The sequence below is a fragment of the Harpegnathos saltator genome, unplaced genomic scaffold (assembly GCF_003227715.2).
Source record: "Harpegnathos saltator strain DR-91 unplaced genomic scaffold, Hsal_v8.6 scaffold12, whole genome shotgun sequence".
Taxonomy (NCBI): Eukaryota; Metazoa; Arthropoda; class Insecta; order Hymenoptera; family Formicidae; genus Harpegnathos; species Harpegnathos saltator.
In genome coordinates this window covers 1329143-1351821 of record NW_020229895.1, presented here as the reverse complement: position 1 = coordinate 1351821, position 22679 = coordinate 1329143, and the positions used below count along the sequence as shown (strand labels likewise).

The 22679-nt window shown below is 44.4% G+C and overlaps 2 protein-coding genes across 5 annotated transcripts in view; one reads left to right on the top strand and one right to left on the bottom strand.

Moving 5' to 3' along the window:
* The window catches only part of jus (EB domain-containing julius seizure protein), a 42296-nt gene extending 24349 nt beyond the window's left edge, over window positions 1-17947 (top strand). Inside the window, exons 2-6 of one of the 3 annotated variants that reach the window (XM_025305531.1) lie at window positions 8185-8337; window positions 8782-8922; window positions 11677-11791; window positions 12930-13156; window positions 17072-17947. In XM_025305531.1, coding sequence (XP_025161316.1) covers window positions 8185-8337; window positions 8782-8922; window positions 11677-11791; window positions 12930-13156; window positions 17072-17226 — 791 coding nt within the window. In that variant the 3' untranslated portion in view covers window positions 17227-17947. Of the gene's footprint in view, window positions 1-8184; window positions 8338-8781; window positions 8923-11676; window positions 11792-12929; window positions 13157-16974 lie in introns of all 3 variants that reach the window. The other 2 variants (XM_011139638.3, XM_011139637.3) reach the window with 2 other exon arrangements.
* Window positions 1-22679, bottom strand: part of TORIP (Torsin interacting protein) — a 74369-nt gene that overhangs the window by 49309 nt on the left and 2381 nt on the right. Inside the window, exons 3-4 of one of the 2 annotated variants that reach the window (XM_025305520.1) lie at window positions 6244-6326; window positions 6026-6066 (exon numbers count right to left, since the gene is read on the bottom strand). In XM_025305520.1, coding sequence (XP_025161305.1) covers window positions 6026-6066; window positions 6244-6326 — 124 coding nt within the window. Of the gene's footprint in view, window positions 1-6025; window positions 6067-6243; window positions 6327-22679 lie in introns of those variants that run through there. The other variant, XM_025305518.1, reaches the window with a different exon arrangement.

Below are 22679 nucleotides of genomic sequence, written 5' to 3'. Positions count from 1 at the left end.
GAGGACGACGATATGCCGCGATATCAACCACGCAAGTTCGCCGAGGACGCGATTGTACTTTTTCCTTTCTCGTCATTAGCGTTATTGTGCGCCCTCCCCCGGTGGGACGAGTCGGTTTCCTCCCCGATGATACGGATAAATTGCGACGGCAATTTATCGCTCGATAAACGCGTCGTCGCTGGACCGCGATAACTCGGCCCGCGCGCGATTAGGAAGTCGACGCCGCCGAATGAAGCTCGTTATTTCCATTGCCGCGCGGATCGATTTCTCTTCTCTTTGCGGACGCGAGCGCGCCTACCGCGCCATTGTTCGCGAATTAAATGTTGACCGTGTTTCTCGTGTCAACTCCCACCCCACCCCCGCGCCCCGCATTTTGCGACATGGCTAATTTGCGGTTCGCGCATATATATATATATTTGCGCTGATATTACATTTGAACTTTCGGAAAGGTGGCGGGTTTCGCTCTCTTAACATTCAGCTATGAACGTCAACCCTGCGGAACGACGATCACGTTGCTGTCGCCAAAGAATGCCACGAATAGGGCTTTAGTCCAATTTTATCTTCTGCTTTCTTATCCGTTTTCGCTTCTTATTCTTCGTTGCTTTCACCACGGACGAGAATATACGGCCACCGCAGATGCCGTTGGAATCGAGTCAAAGCGAGTTCGCTTAAAAAATCATCGCTTCCGAGTCCGATGGGAGAAGGGTGAGAACGAACCGCGGAACTTCTCGCGTCTGCTACGATTGGGGGCTTGTTTAAGAGACAACTCCGCTCGCCTTTCTGCTCGCTTTAGCAAAGTCTAATTAAGTTTCAATAACGATTGCGGAACTATCTTATACTCGCGGCGGATCCGCGCACGGAAATTTCGCGGATCCGCCGCGAGTAAAATCAACATTCCGCGGTGACACGGGAACATCTCGCATAACGCGAGCTGCGGAATCGCTCAACACAAGGATGACAGCTCTCGTCTTCGGGGGAAAGTTTCGGTCGGTTAGTTTCTGACGACCGTGGCCGTAGAGTTAATACGCATATGTCAAGCGGAACATGAGTGCGAACTGCCTGTTCGCCGGGATCCCGATCCCCGAATTCCCGTCCTCCGAGGAATCGTAACTCGCGCGAGTGAAACTTCCCGGCGAATAGATGTTCGCCAAAGACTCTCCGAAATTTCCGCCTCGTTCGTCAACTCGGCCTCCGGAAGGTCTCTCCTGAGGCGCAAGAGAGCGACGAAGGAGAAAAACTGAAAAATTGGCCCACTGGCGCGGGGTTCTCGCGTCGCTTTTAAGTGCGCAGAAAAACATCACCGCGGAAAACAAAATTCCTCTCCCTCTCTCTCTCCATTAAAATGTTACTTCGACAAATAAATAAATAAATAAATAAATAAACCGTATTTTCGCGATTTTCAAGAAAGAAAATCAGAGAACTCGTGGGAGTGGGGGGTTGCAACATTTTTCCAACGACAACTCTCTTCAATTCATCTTTCCCTTCATTGTCTCGTTAAAAGAAAATCCATTAAGAGGAAAGATCATCGTCGAGGAAGCCTGATTAGCGTAACTGCGAGGAAAAAAAAGTGCTGCATGGCGCAGGGACAGGAAATCGAGTCTGGCTCGTCGTCAAAACAAATCGATACCGTAGCGGGGACTGTATGTATCTGTTCGCGTGCCGATTCGTCGTAAAAGACTGCATCGAGTTTCAGATAAACTCTCCGCTATCTTAGCGAATCCGGTTGGAAAGGATATCTCTCGTGGGCTAGAAGCGCAAGTACCCCCCTCGCTACGTCGATACACCGTATCAGACTGCGGCGAAAATGAGAGAGAATGGCGAAAACGTCAAGGCGAACCGTGATAAAAAAAAGAAGAAAATCCACAGAAAATTATATTTAAAGAATTTCGAGGTGTGCGATCTATCCGCGTTTCAATCGTTGCCAGTCCTCAATCTTCCGCATGGTAAACTGCGCGGAATCTCAGAGGACATCAATCACAAAGAATAGCTCGCGCGCGAAGCATCAATCACTGCAGGTATATTGAACGTGTGCTTAGAACTCGCTATTATATACGAAATAAGCGATCTAACGAGCGACGCGATGCCGCTAAAGCATGAAATTACACCCGCTGGTGTCATCCACTTTTGTCTTAAGCTATCGATGTCTGAATAAAACTGCACTGAGAGAAAAGTATATGATATTTGGAATTATAATGATATAGTAAGTAAATTATAGTCCGAAATCATATTTATAGTAATATCATATTTATAGTAAGTATTACCATAATATCGGTAATAATTACGATATGGGCATAGTATAACCAACCATATAATATTTTTACTAAGAATTTTACTAATAGTAAGTTAAACTAAAATTATTGTATGGATATAGATATAAAATGGTAGGTAAAGTAACTCTCTTTTATACAGTCAATATTAGCAGAATATTTGCTAAATGGTGACAGATGTGTAACTATATGAATATTAAATCTCACTATATTTGTGAATGAGAAATTACCATATATGTGGTAAAAGTAACTAAACAATTATTTCAGACAATCATTGACTATATATTTGTGTTTATTCCACTATATTTTGCAGGTTCCACGAACTATAAAAATATGATTGACGCCAAAATGAACGATAAACTATATAGTGAGATTATAATTAATTCAACTATATTTTTCTATCAGTGTGGAACGACGGTCAACGTTGCTAATCACGAGTGCATCTAATCGCGGGCCTCTCCTCGCTCGGTTTTCAATTAAGAAGCCGAATTAAGAGAAATATACACAAGTCATATCGACTTCTCTTCTTCTCTCTGTCCGCATGTGTGTATGGGAGGGGGGATGGGGTGGGTTTGCGTGCGCATACGTATTCGAGCGGTCGTACGCACGCGGAGCAGAAAGTAATTCAAGAGGGAAAAAAACGGGGGTAGTCGTCGGCGGGGCGAAGGGTGACGACGGTGAGCGTGGGAGGCTTCGCACGTGAGAGCATTGGCGGCGTGCCATAGTGGACTGACCCACTTTTAACGCGTAGATTGACCCGCCTGGCGCCATTTTAACTTCGAGCCGTCGAATAGTCGCCACCCTTGATCGCGTCTTTCCAGGTCGCCGCGTCGGGGCGACGTGTCTAACCCTAGGCGAGGCATTCTGCGACGCTGATAATTCGCGACGCGTTACTGAACGACAGTCTGACGAATGAACGCGCATAAATCAACTTTCCGAGTCATAGCTCGATTCCCCCCGCCCCGCTTAAGCTCTTATCAAGTACTCACCCTCCCCCGAAAAAAGGTTTATCAGTTTCGCCGACGCGCAGAAGATCGATGGCTCTCTTACGGCTCGCACGTGTCATTTTTACTTTCGTCCGTTTTCATTGTTTTCCGCGACGTTCTGAACGGCGGCGTTAAAGTCGAGAAAGAGACATTATAGACTGGATAAGACGTCCGTCGTTCGAAACCTTTACCTCGGAGGCGACACGGATTTAGCGTCGCATTCGTACGCGCGCTCGACGGCTCGTTTGTTCAATCTGACCGCGAACAGCCATTAGGCCGTCGCGCGCGTGTTACATGTGACACGAGAGGAAAACCAATTTAAACATCTGTGTAATTAAAGTCAGCGCGCTGATCAAATTCCCGCGGTTGACCGATCTGCGACACGCGTGCAAACTCTCTCCGCGGTGTGTATGATGCGGCCTGCGCACACACGCCCGTTGTTTGCTCTTCTGTGCAATTTCCATGCGATCTGAGCCAACGACGCGACGCATTCCGCAAATACGGTGAATTTGCGCCGTAAAGCAGCGTCGCTTGCCGCGTGTATCATCATAATATGTCGGATGAAGGCTGGATGAAAACTGGGACAACTGGGATTAAAGTAAACAGGACCCGTGCGAGTGCGTAGCGCTTGATAACGCTCGGCTCTGCGAGCCTCAACGATCTCGTTTTTTCCCCACCCAAGTGGAGCGCGATCAACTTGACTGAGAAATTCGTTATAATAGCGTGACGAATTTTCGCGAATATTCGTGTGTACAGTCCGGCTGTTTGTTCATTGTCTCTCGCTTTCGCTTCGTGTTTGATTTGAGTTTCAGAGTCCCTAATCGGTTAATCTAGTTAAGTTTCAAAATATCCCCTTGGAATATGGCAATTGCAACTCGAACGTTAGATTACTCTAACGTTGCCGCACTGAGAGAAAAGTATATGATATTTGGAAGTGTAATGATATAGTAACTAAATTATAGTCGGAAATATCATATTTATAGTAAGTATTACCATAATATCGGTAATAATTACGATATAGGCATAGTATAACCAACCATATAATATTTTTACTAAGAATTATAGTAAGTTAAACTAAAATTATTGTATGGATACAAATCCATAAAATGGTAGGTAAAGTAACTCTTTTATATAGTCAATATTACCAGAATATTTGCTAAATGATGACAGATGTGTAACTATATGAATATTAAATTTCACTAGAACTGAACTATAAACTATATAGTGAGATTATAGTTAATTCAATTTTTCTATCTATATTTTTCTATCAGTGCGCGGTTTCAAGTAACAGTTTGTACAATTAACTTGATTTGTTTGTATATAATAATAATGCGACGAGAGGTGAATCAATGCGATTTATGTTCGAGCGTACTCTACGACTGAAATGACGCTTTGAGAGCGTTTGAAATGTCACGGTTTCGATGTAACGTCCAGCGTCGTCCAGAACCCCAGCGATGAAGGTCATCATCCCTCCAGCCTCCTCGACATCCAGCTGTTGACTCACGTCGATCGCTCCTTGATCATCCCTCATCGAATGCTCCGCTCAATTTACCGCACTTATTTTGTGTAATGGTGATCGTTAAAGTGTTAACGATCTAACGACGTTAACGGTAATTCGACGATTTGGTGGATACTTTAGCGATTTAACGGACCGTATAAGTACACGGTAAATTTTAGTGTTTCGTGTATCCACTCGCGAGCCGCGAATCGCGTGCCAAAAAATCGTAAACAAGAGATCGCGACGTGTTGGCGGGTAAAAATGTAAACATTCCGTCCGGCGCAAACGACGATGCTTCGAAATAAAGTTCTCTCGCGAAAACTCTAATTTTACAAAAAGCACGATAACTGCACGTGCCGAATTCGCAATAATTTCGGCTGATGTTATATATCGTGATCGATCGTGTGTGAAAACTGAATGTAATTTACTGCGACGATCAAAAAATTTATCGCGAACCGAATAAGTAATCAGGAATTTCGCATGTGGAGGCGTAATTCTGATGTATATTTGAACGTTTCGCGTATAACAATGCTTCGCAGGGAAAATAACCTTCATCACGTTGCACGAGAATTCTAATTTCGTAACAGAAGCGATAAATGTACATATGTCGAATTCGCGATAATTTCAACCGAAACAAGTAATCGCGGATTTCGCGTGTGTGGCGTAATTCTGATGCGCATTTTAATATGCTCGAGACAATTAAAGGATCGCGTTGAATAAATGGTTTTACCAGATAATTCTATCGATTCAATTAAATAATAGAAATGCTATTAGATTTACATGAATTTATTAAAAATGAAGAAATTTATATTTATGTTGAGAAACATGAAAGAAAGTATCTTGAAAAAAAGAAGCACTCGATAGTCGGGATAACTATTAAATATTAAAATATGTATATTTAAACGATTCCTTGATTGTCTCGAGCAGTAAATTTCAATGGACGGTATAAACATGTACGTGCAAAATCCAACATGCAAAGAGCTACAAACTACATCGAGAGAAAAAATTATGTTCTCTATTTCATTTCATTTTCAACATCTACATCTTCTTATTGTTTCTCAATAGAAAAATAATAGCAAAATATGTATATATATATATATAAATTTATTATTATTAAGTCATAATATTCACTAAAAAAATATTTTCTTGATAAAGATACTAAACATTCTCTCTCAATGTAGCCAAATCGCATTGATTCCTAAGAAATTATGCAAGGAGCCGTCACCGAAAAATCTCTTTCATTTTAAATATCGTTTCCAATTTTTCTCACTCACCAAACACAGAAGCACGGAGTCGGCCACATTCCGCTACAGATCTGGAACAAAAATACCGTTTCGCCGATTAGATACATGAATCAACGGCTTGACACGCGTATAAATAACGAGAGCGCGTTAAATCTTCGCGATCCTTGTAAATCAACGCGCGCGACTACGTCCCAGTTTTCGATTACGGTTGGTCAAACGAGGCAATACAGGAAAGTCTGCAAACTCACCTTCGAGCCGACTCCACTTGGCCCGAACCGGATCCTCCGGTGCGGCAACTGCATCCATCCTGTGGCCGCAAGTTGTGGTGGATCTGAAACAAAACACAAATTTCTTGACTGGTTACGTGGACAAACGAGAACAGGAATATAAGAGGCCGCGTATATTTTTCCAAGTTAAGAATAAAAAATGGTAGTCACCCTTGAAAAATTCTATGGCGCCGTCACTATCCAAGATGATCCCGACGCGATGATCGTCTCTAATATCATAAGCATAATCATAAGCATAAGAAGTCACGCGAAACGTAATTTCGGAAGACCGGAAATAACGGGGACGCATCGATGTGTTACTCTCACGCCGAAGATTATTGTGATCGCTCGCTCGTTGCGTATCCTGCGTTTTTTATTGTCCCGGAGGTCAGGTGACCTGCAAGCGGCGGCACGTGTTTGAAGACACCGTCGCGCGGTCGATTCACTCATTTAACGTGCTTCGGCTCATGACACATTAATATTATCTATTACTTCATGCTATCTCATTTCCCGTTGACAGTCAAACTGTCAAGTCGCTCGACGAGCTCGGCGATGCATGCTCATATCGATACGGACGATCGGCAAAGGGACAACAATGAGTCCAGAGGATAATCCGATAATCTGATTTATAGCGCTCAATAGCACGATCAAACGCGCTGTCGCAGTGACATTTACAGCAAGCACGCTTCCCGACCTCGCGAGGAAGCGAAAGCGCGAGCCTGCGAGAGCCGCAACCCTCGACGGGCTCGAGGAGAGTACTCACAACGACGCAGGGGTTGAAAGGGTTTTTCGGCTGGCGGCCTGCCGGAGGGTCATTCCGTCTCTTTAAACGCGCGCGCGAGCACCACAAAGCCGGCAGATATCTTTTCGAATTCGCGAGCGCTATTATATCCGAGGGGCGAGAAGGATCTTCGAGGAGGGTCCTTCGGTCCCTCGTCTGAATGCACCGGGCTAGAAGAAGTGGGTGGGACTATTATGCAGCCGACAATACGGCAATCAGCCGCCCCTCCGCCATCTCGGAAGAGATGATATTCTTCGAGTCTTCCGCGAGGCTGATCGCTGACATTTCGCCGCGGCGAAACTCTGTGTGTGTCGCCGCGACGTATAATGGACGTATTTATGAATTGACGTCGCGATGTCGCGCCTTTGCTTATTACGTTTCTTTTATGCGCGTTCACACCTCCTCGCACGCGCGCGCACACGGAACACTCGTAATATGGCGGCGCGATATTTGCACGGTTAGCGCGATGGCAGGCTTTTGTATACACGGGACAGTGGCCGCTCACTGTCGCTCAACGCCCCCACGCGGCTAGCAAACTTGAAACTCTTGACTTTTCTTTATCGCGAAAGGAGGTGATACGAAGCGTGATACGAGGTCTGGACGTGCGCGGCCGGAAATATTTACATCGATTAACAAGTTTTCGAGAACGAAGCCACGGGGAGACGCGCGGATCGATAGAGAGAAATCTTGTTTCTCGGTTTTCTCTCAATAGGAAGCGCTTTAACGAGGAGTTTAGTCGCAGCATATTTTCTTATAAATTTCAAGAGCGGCGGCAGAGAGAGAGGGAGAGAGAGAGAGGGAGAGAGAGAGAGGAAGAGAGAGAGAGAGAGAGAGAGAGAGAGAGAGAGAGAGAGAGAGAGAGAGAGAGAGAGATAAACTCCAACACGTGCTCGATCAAAGAGAGGATTTTATCCCAAAAGTTTTTTTTTTTCCCGGCTAACAAAGGATACTTCACTTTTATCACCTTAATATATTGCACATCGAAACAAACTGGCATTTAACTCTGCTGAAAAAGAAAAAAAAATTTTAATCAACACCGACGTATGAAAAATGATCCTCTTTCTCGTCTGAACAATCGTTTGTAATTTTCTCTCGGTTTCTATAGAAGCCGCTTCAGCTTTTTACCGAGCGTATCCTTTCAGATCTATCCGACAAGGATGTGAAGAAATTCGGCGACGACTGCGGTGTGGACAATGAGTGCAGCTTCGCGGGCTCTTATTGCGAACCGAAAAAGAAAAAGTGCGCCTGCAAGGAGGAATACGAGGCCACGAACCATATCGACAAATGCGGACACGGTAAGTCGTGATGCTTCCCGGGGCACCCTCTACGTAGGATCCCTTCTTTCTTTTCCCTTTACGACCGCGCCTGCAAAATACATGAAGATCTCGAGGGAATCTCGATTCATACGGGGAAAATATTGAGGGAGATAAAGAATGGTTGTTTCTCATTGATGAAATTTTTTCATATACCTGACCTGTGGCTACATTAAAGTTTCGTAAGCGTTGTTAACGAAAGTCAAATGTGACTGCTCGTATGACGTTTCTTACCGCACTCGCATTAAAATATTAAAAGTAAATTATTATCTCTTTCTCTTTTTCTCAATCAAAAATACATGCATGGTTCTATCGACCGCGAATAACCTGCAGAATTTACGGAACTTTCGTTCAATAATCTCCACATACATTGACGGTGCTGAACGTTCGCTAAAAAGAAAAAAAAAAAAACAAAAATCTTTTCAGCGGCAAACGTGAACGAGTCCTGCTTCTTCCACGAGCAATGCGAGGTGCGAGTGAGCCAAACAGAATGTCGCGACGGCCGTTGCATCTGCCTGTTCGAGAAGGTCCCGATGCTGCAGTCCGACGGCACAATAAGCTGCACCAGTAAGGACAGATAAGCTCGACATACCGAATATATGACTTTAATGAAAATTCTATCGTGTCGTCATGCCTCGACGCGACACGGCGAGAATCAAAAGAGGGGAATTAATGAGGTTCCCGCTTTTCTCGCTTCCGAAGCTTGCGCATACCGAGAACATTCCGCACGTGCGAAAAACTGCACCAGCGCGGAAACCTAACCTAACGTGTTAATTAAGAATCATGAGAAGAAGTTCTGAGTTATGAGAAGACTAGTAGTTTGCGCGATTATTAACGCGCGATAAATGAAGGAACTAGAATAGTGCAAGGAGCACAGACGGGTGATTAAATTTCGCTGCTTAAACGAGATTTAAATTTATTGCTTAAAATTACCACGCGAGGATATATTTACATTCAATGTTATATTCATCGCGACTGCTTGTTGCTCGACGCACGTGTGAGATGACATAAAGTTGCGCCATTCCGCTGTGAAAATGGTGGCTCTACTATGGCGAAAGAGAGTTTCGGCACACACAAGGATGCGCCTGAGAAGATGATCGGTGGGTCAGTGAATATCAATTCCAAGGACGCGAAATCGGTTATACTTTTTGACGTTTATGTCCTTCAATTTGAACGGACCGCGAGAAACTGTGCCGTAAGATTAGCTGCTTAGTGATTGTTATTTGTGACTGCATTCTTTTAGATTCTTCATAGACGCAAAAGTATTTACCAATCAGAAGCGAGAATCATTAAGCGCTCACTGATCATTTTGTTCTTCTGAACGCAGCCATTAACTCTCGTGCGGCAATCTCCTCTTTCATTTTAAAAATTCACACGCGCAGAGTGTCGAAAAATATCGGGCTTTCGTTTCTCGACGCGATTGGCGCAATGCCGAGATAACATTTCGTCCTCTTGCTCTTTCTTCGTATTCTTCGTTAAATAATAACCCGCGGTGAGACTCTCTCTCTCTCTCTCTCTCTCCCTCTCTTTCGCTCTCTGTCTCTAAATTGGTCTAAATTGGTTTAATAAAATTCCTAACCAAATTTGCCTAAGAGAGCAAACGCAGACAAAAATGCCTCCACATGGACGAAAAAAGCAATTCAATAGTTCAACCGCGACGTTCCAATCAATCAGAGATCTGCCGCAAATTTGGCAAAAGACTCGCCGTCCACGGGGATTTCGCGGTGTCTCGCTGTGTCCAAATTGAATTAATCTCTGATTTCCGCCCACGCTCCGTGTATTTCCCCCCTCTGCTGATGTTTACGCTCTCTGTTGTTCCGCGCATCGGCGCACATTGAGGCGAACAGCTCTTTTTTCGGTCATTGATGTAAAATTAACAAAACTATTCGATCATTTTAGTACGACTACTCATTTCCTCAATATTTTTGTCTGCTGAACATGAATTTGTCGTCCAAATTTGGCTATAACGTCATAATTAAAAAAAAAATAGAATAATAATAGATTACTGTGGTGTATACCATATTTGACCTGAGTTTTTTTTTTTATTGTGAGAGATGTGATAGTAAATTTGATTAACATATTCATGTTGAACGGCAAAAATAGAGAGATAGAAGGAGAAAGAGAGAAGGAGAGAGAGTAGTATCTTACACATATATCATATTATATTTCTTATATTACACACATATTATATTATGTACATATTATGTACAATGTACTGATTCAAACAGATTCTTCGCCTCATCGCACATCTCTTTCTTTTCGTGTATAATTCTTTGCATCGAACTGGAAACAATAGGATCTGAAGCGATTAACAAATTTCTGAATATGTCTTCATTGTTAGATTTTCGGGATATTCTTCTAGAATGATTTTCCCTGTATTGTTGTTTAAAAGAATATATTTCAACTTTCTAAAAGTAAATCAGTGAAATTCACTGTCAATCAGCGAATATACACTGATTGTCAGTGCTAAGTGTGCCATTGAAAAATTCAGTGGCATATTTAGCACTAACAATCAGTGCATAACTGCTGATTGACAGTGACTTTCACTGATTCACTTTTATAGAGAGTTTCATAGTTAATTTCAAGGATATTTTAGTTTTACAGCCAGAAACTTTAATCTACGAATAATCTACTTTACACGGGATCGTTTGAATCGCTCAAACTAATTTTAATTAAAAATTTTTCGTCAATACGGGACAGATCGGGATGTAAATCTTATATTTTTAGAAACTACACACTTTCCTTAATAAATTGACGTATATTACACAGGTTGTACCATATTGGACCAAAATCTTTCTGTCAGTTTGAAATATTGAATTTCAAATATACTTGAGTTCATAGGTTTAAATACGTTTATTATATATATCCAAATATCATTTCGATATGAGAATAGTATTGACATAAAGCTTAAACCTCCTTGTTTATATTATAAGAACTTCAGCGCTTATTTTTGTTCCTTCTAATCAAGGAGTTCTTTAAAAAAAAGTCTGTGTCGAATTCATCGATCTTCACTATGTGCTCACTTTAGTATTTCTATCCAATTTTTTTAGTATACAATTATCAATTAAAATATGTACGTGTTTTGTAGTTTTTGACAGAGGATAATATGTAGAACAAAAGAATATTTTGAATTTAGAACTTGGAGCAACTTATTTTTTGCGACCAATGACCGATTTTCACTGGATTGTTCGCCCCATTGTGCGGCGATAGAACAGCGTACAGTCGTTCAATTTTTAATCCCGTCGAGGCATGTCGAATTGGATTTCACGAGCGCGACTAGCAGCGCGATGTCTTACACCGAGCCGACGGATTTGTTTCCAGCCGAGGTAAACGAACCGACCAATGTGCAGTACGTAGACCCGGCGATGATCGGCGTTCTCGTTGGCATGGCACTGATGTTCATCATCATCTGCGTCGTTCTTAGGCTCTTCAGCAGGTGAGCGAAGCGCATACGGATTAAGCGTGCCACATCGATACGTATTCGCGCGTACTCAAATGCAGCTGCTGTTTTATTTTTTTTTCCTTTTTCCCCCGATGTATGCATAAATAACGTGTATGTGCGCGTCGCGATGAGATTCACGGATTCGTTTAAGCCGACGCCGGCGCCGGCGCCGATTAAAGCGCTTTCGATCGTGTTTTTCTCGCATGGCAACAGCCGCAAATAATTAAAAGCGCAATTCGAGCTTACACGTGTAGAAATAGAGATATAATAGAATATTTACGGATTTCAATTCAGCCACCCGCTACTCGAGTCCGATATTTTGAACGCGTTGCTATAGTTCCCCCTCCCCCCTCCCCACCTCTTCCCTCGGAAAGTTGTATTGTTGGTGAGCTTCGCGTTAGTTAGAATAATCGCTTGTTTATTCAATGTTTTGTACAATATAGACGTAGTTGAAATTTATCTCGCGCGCTTAAATATCGCGCTATCGCGCGTCATTGCGCGCGTATTTCCGTCGGAGAGGAGATAATCCCGGCGGTTATATTCTAGGGCGCAATTTATGGTTGAAAGAGGGTTCGCGTACAGACTGAATTTTAGATTGACCTCGATTCTACGAAAAATGTCCCGTTGTTTGCGCGTGGATTGCGCTGATATTAGCCATTTACTGCGTCATATATTCGTCGAAAACGCGCGCGACTCAGGGGAATATATTGTGTTCCGCTTGAAAAGGAAGAAGAACGAAATTAAACTGTCGCGAATGACAAATCCTTGGAGCGTAAAAAATCCTTCCTCGAACCGCAACGATTTTCAGATTCCCCCGTCGAGCTTTGAAATACCGACTGAAAGATGCGACTGTAGAGTCTTTTTCAAAGAAAAACTACAGCAAATACACCGTACTGATTCGGGATGAAGGAGATGAAGTAGTTGGTAAAAGAAAAGGAAAAAGAGCGAAATCAAGAATTTAAGTTCTAACGGTGGACGCCCTCTCGTTGTTACATCTTCGAGCCGTGGGCCGGGGAAATTTTTTCGCCGCGTAAGAAGCTCAATTATTGACGTCGCGAGCGCGGGTGGTAAGGGTACTCGCGGGAAATTAAAGTTGAATTTACTTTCGTCTCATGCAACGGTAAAATTGCAGGGCTCGCTGGCGAGAGAATCGCACCATCTTTAACACACCCAACGCGCGCCTCATGAACGTCTCACTACTGAGAGAGAACAAACTCTTACACGCTCAGGAGAGACGCGGCTCGAGAGCGAGCGTACGAGCTCCTTCGAGGCAACCCTCGATGGCGTCCTTAAGGGCCCACTCGCCGAACGCCTCGCAAGGTGCGAAACACTCTCACCACTCACAGCACAGAATGAGCCGTACGGGTTTTTTCATTCACTTACTAAGCAAGCAACTTGTTATACAAAGTTCGAGTATATATATATATATATATATACATATATATATAGAGAGAGAGCAAGTGACTCTTCTGTCTGTTTCGCGATATTCCCGATGCAGTGGTACGGTTCCGTGAAAATCGATGAACTCGGAGAAAGATTCGAATCGACGAGCGCGTACAGCCCCGAACTCTGATCGGAAGCTCAGAATCGATCGACGGTGACAGAAACGCGCATATCCGATTTGGCATTCAAGATCGCGATTTATGGGAAATTTATTGTGCCTTCCCCTCTTGTGATGAAAATGTCCGTCAGTGTCTGCAAATTAATAGCCTGCGCATTGTGCGGGCCACGTTGGAGCAATTTCCACGGCAAATTTCTAATGCACGCGCTGTGAAACGCGGCAATTTGCATACGATCTTTCCTCCCCCCGGCTTAATCGACTTTTTCTGCCAGTCCGAAGGGACTGGCATTTTTCCCCCCCGGGCGCATTTGTTGCAAGGTTCGCGTGTGGTCGCGTAATTTGATTGGATTACCTAAGCAAGCTCCTATCTATTGGGATTTCGCGTACGAAAGACGAGACCTGGAGTGCATCGATTTTCAGAGGACCGCGTATGTGTGATATTACATGCGAGTATCCGTGTGTAGGTAATTATTTACCTACACCTATCCATCTATAATCTATCTCTATCTCGTAGGAGAGCTCTTTTTACGATCCTTAATGCAGAACCCTTCCAAACTTTACGCATGTACAGTCGCCTGCCAAGAGGGTAGTTGTCTATTTTAGCGATATATCGTTAATCGAAGCCGCGTTATCTCTCTCTCTCTCTCTCTCTCTCTCTCTCTCTCTCTCTCTCTGCCTGCATTAGGATGCATCGCCGCAATCGTTTTCGCGAGTAACGTCTCTGATACGACTTGATCTTTCGGTCAAACCTCGAGAATTATTATTAAAATATCGTTGGAAGTATAGATAAACTTGAGAGGTGCATCCGGAAATCGTTACGAATAGAAAGTAAATCTCATTCTAAAGAGGGAAATTAATTTCGATTTCTCGCACATAACAATTTTTGTAATTTAGATTATTTCAATGTTCAAACACGAGTGTCTGTATGTGTGTGTAAATGTTATGTCATTAGTTGTATGTATTTCTGGAGATGTCTCTTTTTTTTTTAATTACAAAAATTTTTTATATTCGCCTGACAAGTTATTCGCCCAAGTTCTCGACTTACAACGCAGCGATGCATCTTGAATTCTGTGCCGGGAAATATTTTTCTACCGAGTTCGACTCTCTTTGCAGTCAACGTTTAAAAGTAGTACATCCTCAAAGATCCCGTCTCTGTGACTATTGTTCTTGACTACACTGCCGAACGAGATGCTCTATTGTAAAAAGTTTTCAACGCGACACGGTTTCTTAAGAGGGTAAAACATTCTTGGGTTCTCTTCGTTAATCCTGTTCCCGTGCGAGATTTATTTTTTTCGAAAACAAATGAAACATCCACAAGCAAGTCGTAACTCGTGACGTTTGCGCAAATCGCAACAATACTTGCCCTCTTGAGAGCACGTCGTAGGACGTTGGATTTAGTAACTTGTGAATTTTACTAGAGAAAGTTGTTGATATAGTTTATTCAAGTTCGTGATTATAGTTGCTTGCTACAGTAAAACATTGTTACTTGCATTCGCACGACGATTCGTTCATAGAGATCATTTCCCATCGATAGTACTAGAATTATATACGGAGAAAACGTCTCGATAAAAAGGAAGCAGATTTAGATGATATTTCCAGAGGGAATAGGAATATTCCGAATTGTGTTAATTGCTTCTCTTCCTAAATTCAGGACAACTTCCAGCACAGCACCTCACTGCCGTGAGAAAGGAACTAAATGCGGATCTGCTCGATCCTTCTTTTTTTCCCGTTTCAATCGAACAGCCACAAAGAGAGAACTCTCCTATTCCCTCTAACGCGAAGTAGAGAGAACCACGACGAGGCATTTTGTGAATTTTCCAAATTCAAATTTACAAAGGTGCACTTGCATTTGTGTGTTCACGTGTTTTCTCACAGCGTTCATGAACACGCCGAGGCAATCACTGAAAGTTGCAATGATCTCATGAAGCGTTTATCGGTCGATCGAACGGTAAGGTTTAAGGACACACCCACCTGTCTCATCTCACACACAGACACGAGAAATCGCGTACCTCTCAGGATCGGTACGGGTAATTTGAATAATGCGCGGTACACGAGCACGGAGTTACCGCGAGTTCCTCTCCGCGTACAGCTTAACTTATTCCGCACAAATTTCTGTCAGGAGGGAATCGCTGCTTCTCTTGACCGCGCATTATTAACCTTACCCCGTTGCCCTTAAAACGAAACATTTGCAAAGTTTACACGCGATGAATATGCATTCGTCCGTAATTCTTGAGGCAGTAAATTAGAAGCGCACAATTTGGCGTACGTTTCAAGGAGCGAAAAAAGTCGCGCGAAAGTCGTTGTAACATTTCCAAGCAACGAGGCGCGCCCGCGTTTCTCATGTTTCGATTCAGGGGTTCGATACTTTTGCTGGGAGGAAGAGAGGAAAAATGAAGTATTTGGCATGCCGCGCGACACACGCATACACACACACACACACACATAGGGTGTAACAGCGACATACAAGTCAGTATCACGGGTTGCTTACCCCTGTTCGGATGATAATGCAGAGGTTGCCGAAAAAGTCACTCGTTGACTTTATTGATAATGATATTTGCAGTGTTCCCAATTATGACAAATGCAACTAACTTTGCACCGTGATCGTTGTGACAATTTACCGACAGGAGCCGAGCCTCATTGAATTAAGAAAGATGTTTAAAAAATGAAACAGAAATAAATATTACGGGGTAAAGCAGAATAAACCAAAGTAATACTTAAAGAGATAAATAATATAACATATTTCCTGGTTTTGCATAATTTCTTAATTGTTTTCTCACGTTGAAAAGTTCGATAGAAATTGAAGATTAGAAAGAACGATGCAAAAATATTTGAAGGTCTTACATACTGTATTTCGTCTGTGTCTCTATAAAATATCGCTTCTGCAAAAGTATAAATATTGGTTGCAATTTAATCGACCGCAACTATCAAGCGACATATTTTCGGTATATTATAGTCTTGTATCTTGGCATCGAAAATAGGATCTATTTTTCGAAATTTTTTGCAGCTCGATAGTTGCGATCGATTAAATTGCAACCAATGTGTATATTGCGTTTGTAGTCTATTCATACTTTTGCAGAAGCGATTGTTTGTAGATACATGGATGAAATATAGTATATAAGACTTTCAAATATTTCTGTATCGTTCTTCCTGATCTCCAATTTCTATCGAATTTTCCACCGTGAGAAAACAATGAAGAAATTACGCGAAACCAGGTAATATGTTGTATCATTTATCTCTTTAAATATTACTCTTATTTATTCCGCTTTATTCCGTAATATTTATTTCTCAGTTCCATTTTCTAAACATCTTTTCAATTCAATGAGGCTCGGCTCCCGTCGGTAAACGGTCGATAAATTGTCACAACGATCACGGTGCAAAGTTAGTTGCATTTGTCATAACTTTTGGCAACACGGCAAATATCATTGTCAACAAAGTCAACGAGTGACTTCTTTTTCGGGAAGCTCTGCATTATCATCCGAATAGGAGCAAGCAACCCGTCATACTGATCGATTGTTGCTGTTACATCCTGTACATACACACACTCACACACTCATATGCGCCTTCACGTTGTGACGATTGACTATTTTGCTCTGACTAATGCGTTTCTTTCGCGCAGGTCTTCATGCTTAAAGTTATTCTGGCTTTTCGTGTCGTGCTGCCGCGCTGTCGCGCCAAAGCACGCGATACTTTAGCAAGAAAATCTCTGTCGCCAGGGTCACGCGCAGGATCGCGACGTGGGAGTCGCGGTAGCAGCGGGAACGCTTCGGCCGTCTCGGTGAAATCTAACAAATCGCCGAATCATACGAACAACGTCACCGACCCGGTCCTGGAGAACGTCACCGTCGAGATTCTCGACGCGAAGACGTAGACAGATCGTCCGAGCGTCGCGACAAACGATCCGATCGGCATTTCCCATTTATCACTAGCTTCGCGCAGCGAACACGCGCCTCAGCGCGCGTGCAAAGATCGCCGTCCTAATAAATCCACAGCTCGCGAATAATTGGCTGTCCGTTTCCCGCTTTTCCGCTCTCGACGCCCGAGAGGAATGTAAATTTTATAACTCTCGCTAATGCAAATATCATCGGTAAATAGCTCGTCCGGTTAAAGAGGCGCCTCCGCCGCCGCCGCCGCCGCCATCGCCGTCGTCGTCGTCATCGCCGCCGCCGCCGCCGCCGCCGCCGCCGCCGACGATGACGGCGACGACGAGTGTCGAGATCTCGACGAGGTCGAAGCATAAATTGTCAGTAATTGGGGTCGCGTAAAATATCTATTGCGCCGCTTTAAAAATATCGAAGCGAGGTGAACATTTGGTCGGATTAATTGCGAGGTGATCTTTCCGGCGCGTGTCCATCTTGCTTCATCATTCAATCTCGCATAGCCGCGATTGGATGCGACTCAACGACCGTATCGCGTCATCGGCCGACACTTCGGACATTTTAAACTAACCTTTCGCGCCAATAAGTCGACGAAACGTTTGATTGATACTCCTTTGTCGCGACTCGTGGCGATCCGATAGGTGTGCTCTTTCAGATTTCGGCTATCTCGATCTATCGAATATAACGAGTCGCTTCAACCCCCCCGCCGACAGATAGATACACGCGAGACGCTTGGGAGCTGCGAAGCCTCCCGGAGAGAAGTCGCTAACAAAAGATACATTATTAGCATACTTTAGCCGATCGCGACGGCAAAGCGACGACACGCGCGAGAACAAACGAGACAGAGACCACTGTGTGTCTCTCTCTCTCTTTCTTTCTCTCTCTCTCTCTCTCTCTCTCTCTCTCTCTCTCTATCTATCTATCTCTCTCTATCTCTCTCTCTCTCTCTCTCTCTCTCTCTCTCTCTCTCTCTCTCTCTCTGCAACGATGCGACTCGGTTGCGTCGTCCGACCACCAACCTTTTCGCCCGTTCGCTTCGTGGTAACTCTTTTTCGATCGTTTCAGGTATTCAAGGCGCACTATGACGCGACTATTGCGAAAAAAAAAAAACTATTGCGATGGACTATATTATCGAGGCTCACCTCTAACGTGTGAACACTTTTCGGACCAAGCGGTCTCGGCACCGCACTCGATCTCGTACTGTTTAACGGGGACGCAGTCGTATGTAACACGCTATTGCTAATCGTCAGTATCGTACAATGTGTAATCAGGGTTGTGTGTGGGGAAGCGAGAAGCGCGCTGAGGAGGTTCGCTGAGGGTATCCCGCGATAGCAGCAGCGAGGAACGACGAGGTGACAATCTTCGCGATGATCTTCGCGTTGAAAGAGAAAGATCGCGACGGAAGGTAGCAGCCGGCAGTTAACCTCCGCCGATTCATTTCCGCCGTGATCGAAAGAAGAACGAAACTAACGACACGATGATCGTTCCCCGCTCGACCCTCAGCTCGACGGCCGACCTCGCGCGCGAGGGCGAGTCACCACGTCGGGGAGCGACGGGCGCGAGGACGATCATTCTCGATGTCGGAGGCGAGTGTATACGCGAATCAGACGCGCAAGCCTTTTTCTCTGAAAGTTTGTTCTCGGCACGAGAGGCGACGCGACGCGCGACGTGCCGCGTCGTCGAGGCGCGAAGGGACGACGATCGCGGGATCAATGATTCAATACATTTACATCGAAAGCGACGCTGCGACTCGATTGCCAACGCGACAGGGACCAGAGGGGAGCGTTTGTTCAAAGTGCCACCTCGGAAGAAGGAGAAGGAGAAGGAGGAGGGAAAGGAGCAGGAGCAAGAGGAGCGCGAGAGGGTGGAAAAGAGAGGGTGGAGACGAGGGCGAATTGCCAGATTCACTAAGACGGTGCCACGCGGCGGCGATTAAGCGCATTCTGACCATACAATCGTAGTGCGTAGTACTTTAAAGATAATCGCATTAATTAATTAGACGGTAATTAATTGGCGCACGACTTGTAGACCGCGGCGAGTTTCCGCGGGACGCATGGAGTCTCCCATTTAGGGGCGGGAGAAGTAGCGCTTGGGCGAGTTTTTCTCCCCGGGATACGCGGCCGGAGAATTTCTCTAGAGTTTCTGTTCTCGCTTATTTCGGACGAGTTTATCATGACGTTCGCGTTAACGTGCGATTATAGCGCGGGGGGAAAAGAGAGCGAGGGACAGTCGTAAAAGAATTTGGAGGCTTTCTCGCTTATTTCGGAGGATTTTATCACGCGGGTGTGTCTGCTTGCGTATTCTATCGGGAAACTTTGGTCGAAAGCGCACCAGGACGCGTGACTCCACGGAGAGAGATCACGACAAATTTTCCGCGAGTTCTTCAGTAGCTTCATTCCAACTGGATTTTTCTCGTTCTAACCGTTCGTTTTAATGCCGCGCGTGTCAGTGAAGGAGCGACCGAGCTTGCTAGCCCGGTAATCACTTCGCGAGTAATGAGACGCGCGACGTTGAGAAATCGCGAGTCGACGACGCTAACGACACGACATCGACAATGCTGAAGTAGCGTGACGCTAGAATTAGACATTACGTTCGGAAACTCTTGCCGCGGCTTTCCCCTCCATTAGCAACGAGATTAGTTGGGAGATTAGTGGTTGAAGACGACAATGCGGATATCGAGAGGCAAGGGAGAAGAGGTAGAGAAAGGCAGGCAGAAATTTCACTCAACTGCTGGGTCGAAACAGTCGTTGCAGAATGCATCTTGGAAAGCTGCAACGACGAGACAACCCTTGTCTCTCGTTATCTCGTTTTCTCCAATCCTTCTGTCCCTTGCAAGACGTAGTCTGCGTTAAATTTTGCATTTCGCGCTCAAGGCGCGTTTTCGCCGCTAGAAATGCTCTCTGTTACTTCGTTAGTCGTAGTGATACGCGCGCCATACGACACCAAAACGACCGGCGAATGTGTGTCAGTAAGTACACCTTATCGCGTGCGTCTATCTGCTAATGCGAGAGATTCGCTAAACCGACTGTCTGGTCTCGCCAGTGGAAGGAGATCTCTGTAGAGTGTAGAGCGAGTGAGGCAGCATTCGCGTCTGTCGCGACACGTCTCCCGAGACACGGACTCGCGCGACTTTATATACGGATACCTTATCAATCGCACAAGAGTACGATATGTCTCGGTATCGAAAGCTTGCAATGTCCCTACCACGGCGAAACCGCGAGGGCGTACGAGCGACGGTAGTCCAAGTACGATTGTATCTCAGCAATTTAGTGCCTGCGCTGTCGCGTTCATAGTGATAGATATCTCTAAATTTATCGAACGAATACTTGCGAGAAAGAAAGAAGAAAGTAAACAGATATATATATATACATATATATATATATATATATAATATATATATACATATATATACGTATAAATAAAAAATATATAAATACGTAGCTGCGATTACCCTCGCGAGCATTGTCGAGATTATTGTTAGCGTTGTATTGTTACCGTCGCTTAACATTAGTTAGCGTCGCTCTACGATTATGATTATTATTATCATTATTATTATTATTGTAATCATTATATTATTATTATTATTATTATCATTACTACTATTGGTACGTCTCATTATACTTGCCAACGCCGTTATATAATTGTTCTCACAGGGAGCGCTGAGCAAACGACTCGCTTAGGTATCACCACCCCGCGCACCTGACAGCCTCTGCGTTTAAAAAATTCGTCATTTTCGCGGCACATGTCTCACGACCACACCCCCGGTGAGTTCACGTTTCCGGATCGACGGAAGAAACATTGCGCACGATCAGTAGTATTATTATTACATATTATTACTATTATCGACACCTTTTTAACGCGCAGAGACGCGCGCGCGCGCGGCGAAGCGAAAGCGTCGCCGTGGCCGCGCGACTTCTCTCCGAGGGATGCGTGCGCGTGTGCATGCGTGAGTTGACAAATTAGCGAGTAAGGTAACAATTAATCAATCGGGTCAATCCGTCAGTCGACGTGGTCGCGGCGCCGACCCGATCCAGCAACGAAATTCGGGGAAGGTTTCCGTTACGGGATCGCGCGGTTCCCCGGCGACGTTGGCGAGTTGACGAGTTCTAGTCTACGGAGACTACGGCGAATCAAACAAAGTTACAACAAAAGGACACTCACGATCTATCGAGATCGCGTAACGATCCACTAACGAATCTAGGACGAATCACGGCCCATCGTGTAGCGCGATGGCGATAGAAGAGGCGAGTGAATCCTTTCTCTCTCGAACTTTAGGATAATACAATTATCATCATTATTCTTATCGTTATTATTATTATTATTATTATTATTATAATATTATTATTATTATCTGTAGGATAGTTTGACGCTTCGACGATGCGGAGGTGTGTGTACTCTAAGTAACATTTTACTCGATAATCACACTTGACGAGTGTATTCATGAGCAAGTTTCGCGCACAGATCTTTCTCTACGCTCTTTAAGCAAAGGAAGGAATCACAGAAAAGGGGAAAAAATAAAAAAAATATATATATCCGAAAGAACACAAGACAAGAGGAGAAAGAGGAGGAGGAGAAGGAGGAGAAAGTAAGACGTTCGGAACAAGCAGAGTGCCTATTCTCTAATCACTCGAAGACATTCGCTCACTTTTTGTAAGTCTCTCTCTATATAACTCTTAACAAGTAAGGAACTCAAGTCACATCCCGCACACTCTACGATCGTTTCTCGGCAGAAGCTCGATGTCGATAGAGATATAACGACGTTTTCTAAAGCGTTTTAGATACTCTTCGTAATATGTCGATATGGTATCCTGCGTACGCAAAGCCGATCCCCTTCGTTACACGTGACGGTAATTCGTTTATACGGCGATGATACGGACGAGCGAGCCGCGCTGTCGGCTCGTCGTCGGAGAATATATAATAATAAAATTTCCTTCTGCGCAACGGACTCGCCGCGCGAGTACGCGGTTCGACGACGCTGCGCGATATCAGCGAGAGTCTCGACTTTAATTGCCCGCACCAGCTCTCCCGAGAGAAAATTACGATTAACTGGTGTTATTATATTCGCTGAACGACCCGTAGACGGGGGAATTAGAATCTCTAGCTGTGTTGTGACTCGCATTCAGAAAAAGAAAAAAAAGGAAAAAGGAAAAAGATAAAAAAAAAATAGAGTTTGCATTGCGCATTATCGCGTGCCAAACCGATTCATTGTATTTATTATCGTTAATCGGCGAATCCGCGACTGTGCCGGTGGCGGTCGCGGTCGTCTCGACGACCAAACCCAATGGCGACTGTAGATTAGGACGCTCGACGAGCTTTCCCTCGTACACTTTCCTGGGGAAATCGTAGCTCACGACGCTAAACGCGGCGAGGAACGGCGCCGTGATCCAAATATGGGGAAGTGTTTGGATCATCGCCCGTTCCTCGAGGACGGACTCGACCTCGAGAA